The 6570-nt window shown below is 60.0% G+C and overlaps 1 protein-coding gene across 1 annotated transcript in view; it reads left to right on the top strand.

Annotated features, from left to right (window-relative positions):
- Positions 1-6075, top strand: part of ATP8B2 (ATPase phospholipid transporting 8B2) — a 19448-nt gene extending 13373 nt beyond the window's left edge. The window contains exons 17-27 of the mRNA XM_004714648.2: positions 57-221; positions 318-429; positions 531-636; positions 725-869; positions 1008-1191; positions 1278-1501; positions 1770-1853; positions 2106-2351; positions 2468-2606; positions 4467-4597; positions 4720-6075. Of these exons, the coding sequence (XP_004714705.1) occupies positions 57-221; positions 318-429; positions 531-636; positions 725-869; positions 1008-1191; positions 1278-1501; positions 1770-1853; positions 2106-2351; positions 2468-2606; positions 4467-4597; positions 4720-5016 (1833 nt within the window). The 3' untranslated portion in view covers positions 5017-6075. The remainder of the gene's footprint in view (positions 1-56; positions 222-317; positions 430-530; positions 637-724; positions 870-1007; positions 1192-1277; positions 1502-1769; positions 1854-2105; positions 2352-2467; positions 2607-4466; positions 4598-4719) is intronic.
- The last annotated feature ends 495 nt before the right edge of the window (positions 6076-6570 follow it).

A 6570-nucleotide genomic window follows, 5' to 3' on the forward strand; every position in this document is an offset into this window, starting at 1 on the left:
GGGGGGTGGCAGGGTGGGGGGGTGCGAGGAGGGTGACCTCTTGCCTCTGTCCCCAGGAGTATGCGGGGGAGGGGCTGAGGACCCTGGTGCTGGCCTACAAGGACCTGGATGAAGACTACTACGAACAGTGGGCTGAGAGACGGCTGCAGGCCAGCCTGGCCCAGGACAGCCGGGAGGACCGGCTGGCCAGCATCTACGAGGAGGTTGAGAGCAACATGATGGTACGGCTGCAGGCGGAGCCGAGGCGGGCAAGGAGGGCTCCCTCCACCCCTCCCACCCCCGGCGCTCTTGCCTGGGCCTCATGGGGTCTGTTTCAGCTGCTGGGAGCAACGGCCATTGAGGACAAGCTTCAGCAAGGGGTCCCAGAAACCATTGCCCTCCTGACGCTGGCCAACATCAAGATTTGGGTGCTTACTGGAGACAAGCAAGGTGAGAGCCCCGCAGGACCAGGTGCCCGGCACCTGGCTGGCCGCTGGCATGGAGCCCAGCAGAGCGAGCTGACCCTGGGTGCCCACGTTCTCTCTTGGTAGAGACGGCTGTGAACATTGGCTATTCCTGCAAAATGCTGACGGACGACATGACGGAGGTGTTCATCGTCACTGGTCACACCGTCCTGGAAGTTCGGGAGGAGCTCAGGTGGGCGGAGGCCCCGGGGTGGATCCCTGCTCCCCTCAGAGGGCCGCCCCTGTCCTGAAACGCTTGGCCCTCCGTCTCCCCGGCGCAGGAAAGCCCGGGAAAAGATGATGGCCTCATCCCGCAGCGTCAGCAACGGCTTCGCCTGCCAGGAGAAGCGTCCTTCCGCCAGGCTCACCTGCGTCCTGGAAGCCGTTGCTGGGGAGTTCGCCCTGGTCATCAACGGCCACAGCCTGGTACGTGGTGCTGCCCTGGCTGCGGTGCCCTGTCTTTCCCTTTCCCCGTGGCTCGCGTGGCCCCTCCTGGCCCTCAGGTGTGGCAAGAGCCGGGCTCGAGGCCTTCCCTAATGGCGCCTGTGGCTCTCTGGGTGGCAGGCCCATGCGCTGGAGGCGGACATGGAGCTGGAATTCCTGGAGACTGCGTGTGCCTGCAAGGCCGTCATCTGCTGCCGGGTCACCCCCTTGCAGAAGGCGCAGGTGGTGGAGTTGGTCAAGAAGCATAAGAACGCCGTGACTCTGGCCATCGGGGACGGAGCCAATGACGTCAGCATGATCAAAAGTGAGTGGGCCGGCGGGGTCCCGTGGCGCGGTGGGACTCGGGAGCGCGTGGCCCGTTCAGCCTCTCTTCCTCTCTCGTGTCTCCAGCCGCCCACATCGGTGTGGGCATCAGCGGGCAGGAAGGGATCCAGGCGGTCCTGGCCTCAGACTACTCCTTCTCCCAGTTCAAGTTCTTGCAGCGCCTCCTGCTGGTGCACGGGCGCTGGTCCTACCTACGCATGTGCAAGTTCCTCTGCTACTTCTTCTACAAGAACTTTGCTTTCACCATGGTCCACTTCTGGTTCGGCTTCTTCTGCGGCTTCTCGGCCCAGGTGAGCGTGCCCAGTCTGCCGGAAGGGAAGGGGCTCCAGGGCAGAGATTGCCTTTGTCCCAGACATCGCTGAATCCCCAGGACCTGGCTACGCCGTGCTTTGAAACAACGCTGTGGGAGGAGTGAGAGGCCGCTCCAGAGGGCTCTTCGAGACTCCCTGTGTGTCACAGCGCTTGTCCTCCCCTGCCTGATGGGTGGTGGAGGCAGGCTGCGCACACACCCCCTTCCCGCCCACGGCTCACGCCCCTTGCTTCCTGTGCTCCCTGCAGACGGTGTACGACCAGTATTTCATCACCCTGTACAACATCGTGTACACCTCCCTCCCGGTCCTGGCCATGGGGGTCTTTGATCAGGTAGCGGGGAGTGTAGGGATCCGGTGGGGCAGCCTGGGGGCGTTGCTGTGAGGGACTCACAGTGAGGGGGGTGGGTGACACTTCCCATCCACTGCCTGGGACACGGTGTTTTCTGCCAGAGAGGGTTTGTTTGGAAGCAGCTGGCTGGAGGTTAAACATTTTGGACAGGAGGAGGCAGGGGTAGGGTCTGCCCTGGGCCGGCAGCCCTCAGAGAGTCCCATGCCCCTCTGGCTGTCTTCCGCCTCGCCCCAGGACGTGCCCGAGCAGAGGAGCCTGGAGTACCCAAAGCTGTACGAGCCGGGCCAGCTCAACCTCCTCTTCAACAAGCGGGAGTTCTTCATCTGCATCGCCCAGGGCATCTACACCTCTGTGCTCTTGTTCTTCATCCCCTACGGCGTGTTTGCCGAGGCCACCCGGGACGACGGCTCCCAGCTGGCCGACTACCAGTCCTTCGCAGTCACCGTGGCCACGTCGCTGGTCATCGTGGTCAGCATGCAGGTAGGAGCCTGCCCCTGGGCCAGCTGTGACTCTCTCCACCTCACGACCTGGACGGTTTGGTTGGTGGGGAGCTGGGAGTGTCCCTTCTGCCTGGGACACTGCCCTCCTGTCTGTAGATTGGGCTGGACACAGGCTACTGGACGGCCATCAACCACTTCTTCATCTGGGGCAGCCTCGCCGTCTACTTTGCCATCCTCTTCGCCATGCACAGCAAGGGGCTCTTCGACATGTTTCCAAACCAGTTCCGCTTTGTGGGTGAGTTGCCTGGCTCCATCCCACCTCAGGGAGGCACCATCACAGGCCCCTGGGTCCGAAAGGCTGGGCAGCTTCTTTCAGCACTCCCCAGGAGCCGAAACCCCTCGAGGTGCTATGGGGACAGCAGGGCCGTAGGAGGCCAGGGCTCCAAGAGAGACTGACTGGGGTAGGGTGCTGTTCCAGCTAGCCAGGGAGAGCCCCATCGGGGAGGCGCGGGACCCCAAGTGCGAGAGCTAGAGGCGTGAAAGGGCCTCTGGTTTTAGGGGGTGGCGTGTACCCCCGCGGGGGGTGGGGGGCTTGTAAGCGCCACCTTCGGAGCTGGTGCTGGACTGTCAGGTTCGGGTGTGACAGTAGCCAAATGGTTTGGTTTCTTCTTGAAGCAGGGGTGGGGGGAAGGGTGCGGGGAATGGCACTCAAGGATGACTTCAGAGAGATGTGTCTGCAAGCGTGGCCAGTGAGGAAGCCACTAAAACAAGCACGTGCAGGCTGGCACCCGGGAGACTATGGGGGTGGGGAGGGGGCTAGCAGGAGGCATTCACAGGTCTCGCTGCTGCTCGACTTGACCCTTCACTCACTGGGCAGCCCTGTGCGTGTGACCACAGCTGCTCCAGCCGCTGGGGGCTCAGTGGTCGGTCCGTGCTGCATTGCCTGTCAGGTGACGTTGTTTACATCACTAGTACAGAAACAGGACACTCTGGGAAGGACAGTGCACAGGGTGGGAATGCCCACAGTGAGCTAGGTGGACCTCGGGAGAAAGGGACATTTTCAAGGGTGGGGGGGTCTGAGTGGAGGGAAGGGAGGAGCAGGTCCTCAGGGCAAGAACATCCGGGAAAGGGAAGCAGCCACCAAGGCCTGACTGGGGGCCTCCTGGAAGAGGTTCCCACAGCGAGGGTCTGGGGCCAAGACTAGTTGCTGGGGGAGGTGGGGTTTTTTTTTTGGGGGGGGGGGCCCAAGCATCAGGGAAGACCACTTAGGTCCTTACAGGTCAGAAGCCCGGGTAACAGGTCAAAGCCACCGGTCGCTTCTCGGGAGAAAAATGAGGCTTTCTAATCCAGTAAAGGCTTGTAGTCTTGGAAACCCACTGGGACAGTTCAACTCTGCCTGACAGGGTTGATGTCGGTTAGAATTGCTTGTAGTGAGTTTCATTTTTTTTGTATCTTAGGTCAGATTAAGAGGTGTGTGTGTGTGTGTGTGTGTGTGTGTGTGTGTGTGTGTGTGTGTGTAAGACACCCATAACGGAATGTTCTGTCTCAGCTTCTGTGTGAACAATTAATTCATTGACAGTGCTGAATTGAATCTCAGTATTCTGAGCAGGAGTGAGGTCACACCACTTGAGGGTTTCAAAGCGCAGCTCTTACAGTTGATGGCTCTGTGAGTGGGGGGTAAGCATGAAGTGGAGCTGGCAGGAGGTGAGGCAGCGCTCTAGGAGTGGGATGGTGGGCTGAAACAGAGGCAGAGCTTGGGAGTCCAGAGAGATTTTAAACTGGAGCCAATCAGAGCTGCTGACAGATCGGCTGTGGGATCCCAGAGACGTGGTGCTGGGAGCATTTCCTGAGCTGGAGGAGATGCGGGGGTGGGCTGTGGGGGTCTGCAGACCAGAGTCAGGCCGAGGACCCGGTGGGATGCCTGCTAGATGTGTGGCGATGGAGCCAACCCCAAAGGGCCGTTGGAGAAGAGGGTGGGGGCTGGGGCAGAGCCTGGAGATGCTGCTGAGCTGTGGGAGGTGTGGTGGAGCGGGGAGCCCCGGGTGGGTTGGCTCTTTTCTGGTGGAAGCAGTAGAATGCCTGAAATAGAAAATAGGAAAGTGGGGTTGGGGTGGGGGCTGTGCCTCTCCAGGCCCCTGACCCTCCCTGCCCCCAGGTAACGCCCACAACACCCTGGCCCAGCCCACAGTGTGGCTCACCATTGCGCTCACCACGGCCGTCTGCATCCTGCCTGTGCTTGCCTTTCGCTTCCTCAAGCTGAACCTGAAGCCCGATCTCTCAGACACGGTGAGAAGCCGCAGGCAGAGATGGCACGGCAGGCAGGCCTCGGGGCCACACCCACTTGGGACAGCAGGGCTGGTGGCTGTCACAGACGGCCTGACAGCCCCCCTCCTGCCCGCCCCCCACAGGTCCGCTACACCCAGCTGGTGAGGAAGAAACAGAAGGCCCAGCACCGCTGCATGCGGCGAGTGAGCCGCACGGGCTCGCGCCGCTCCGGCTACGCCTTCTCCCATCAGGAGGGCTTCGGCGAGCTCATCATGTCCGGCAAAAACATGCGGCTCAGCTCGCTGGCCCTCTCCAGCTTCACCACCCGCTCCAGCTCCAGCTGGATCGAGAGCCTGCGCCGCAAGAAGAGCGACAGTGCTGGCAGCCCCGGTGGCGGCAGCACCAGCACCAGCGGGGTCGAGAAGCCCCTCAAGGGGTGAAGGCAGGGAGGGGGTGCTGGCCAGCCACCCCCGAGGGAGAGAACTGCCCCCCAGAATGGCTGGTCCTTATCGCCTCTGGCTGGGTGGGGGTGCACCCCTCCCTCTGGTAGACTGTCCTGCTGGTCCCACCCGAGTCACAGAGGACCCCCCACCTGCGCTCCCCCCTTGTAAGGCAGAGTACTTAAGCGCAGGGTCTGAGGGCACCGGCCTCCACAGGGGACCAGGTGTGGAACCAAAAACAGAAGGAAAAACTGAGAGGCTGGGCCTGGCCCTGCCCCACAGCCTGCAGGGGGGCTCTGTCGTCTCCGTATTTTTTTACTCCCACTCCCCAGAGGGGCCCCGGGCCCTACCCCTGAATTAACCGAGAATGTATCATGCCGGGAAGCCAGAAACCTGTGGGGGGCCACTGGGCCCCTCCGTGCCGCGCGCCTCTCCTTGATCCGTGTAGCTGTCCGCGTTGTTTTCTCGTGTTGGTATTTGGTAAGCGGAGGAGGCCATTCAGGGACCCGGGTGTTGTGGTTGGTGTCTTAGCTGCCCCGGGGAAGAGGAGGAGGAGGCTGCTGCCCCACCGAGGGTGTGGGACAGACAGGCTCTGAGCAGGCCAGGAGGCGCGCACCGAAGTCCTGCTGGTTTGGGACCGGAGCCTGGGTCAGTGCTCGGGGACCCTGTCCTTCTCAGTGACCGGGGTTAGGGGATTCTCTTTAGGTTAAATGAAGACTAAATGAAGAAATTTAGCAGGCGCTCTCTGATAGCCCTTTCCTGTAGCTGCGGGGGGAGGGGGGCGAAGCTCTGTCCCCACCCGGGTGGTTCCCAAGTTGTTGGTAGTGCCCTCGAGTTGGTTCTGGCCCCTGACGATCCTGTGTGCAGTGGACACGCAGCCCAGTCCCGCCCCATCCTCACCTGTCCTCCGTCTGAGCCCCTGTGTCAGTCCCCCCTAGTTGCTTCCGCATTGGCCTGGAAGAAGCCTTTCCTGTCTGCTGGAGGGCACTGGCAGGACTGGCTGCAGGACTGGCCCTGTCGAAACCTTTGTGTTGGATGCGGGGGCCCTGGGGGCCCTGGGTGGGTGGGGTGGGGTGGGGTGCTGGTGTCTGTGAGTTGAGGTGCTGATGTGCCGGGATAAGGAGGAACTAGGAGAAGGGGAAGTCTTGGCAGGGAAATCCCTTTGGGCCACGCAGTTTACAAACCCAGCGTCATGTCTGTGTTGTGTGTCTCTCAAGGTGAGAGTGATTTTTATACCAAAGAGGAAATGATTTTTTTTTCATATTTGGTTTGTCTATATTATATAAATATATATATATATATATACAGTTATATACATATTATTTTTTTGGTTCTCTCTCGTTTTTCAGGGAGGGAGGAAAGTACAAAGTTGCATTGAGCTGTAATTAAGGAACATTCTGTATAATTTATGACACATTTCTATACTTGCAAAAATTATATCATTTTATGGATATAAAGAGGAAAAAAAAAGACCTTTTTATAAAATCGCGATTTCTGAGAAGCGTGTAATTTGTCTGTTTTCTGATGTTTAACCAGGACTGGTGGTAAGAGTGA

The sequence above is a fragment of the Echinops telfairi genome, unplaced genomic scaffold, assembly GCF_000313985.2.
Source record: "Echinops telfairi isolate 266 unplaced genomic scaffold, ASM31398v2 ScPeMD7_7425;HRSCAF=8463, whole genome shotgun sequence".
In the NCBI taxonomy this organism is placed as follows: Eukaryota; Metazoa; Chordata; class Mammalia; order Afrosoricida; family Tenrecidae; genus Echinops; species Echinops telfairi.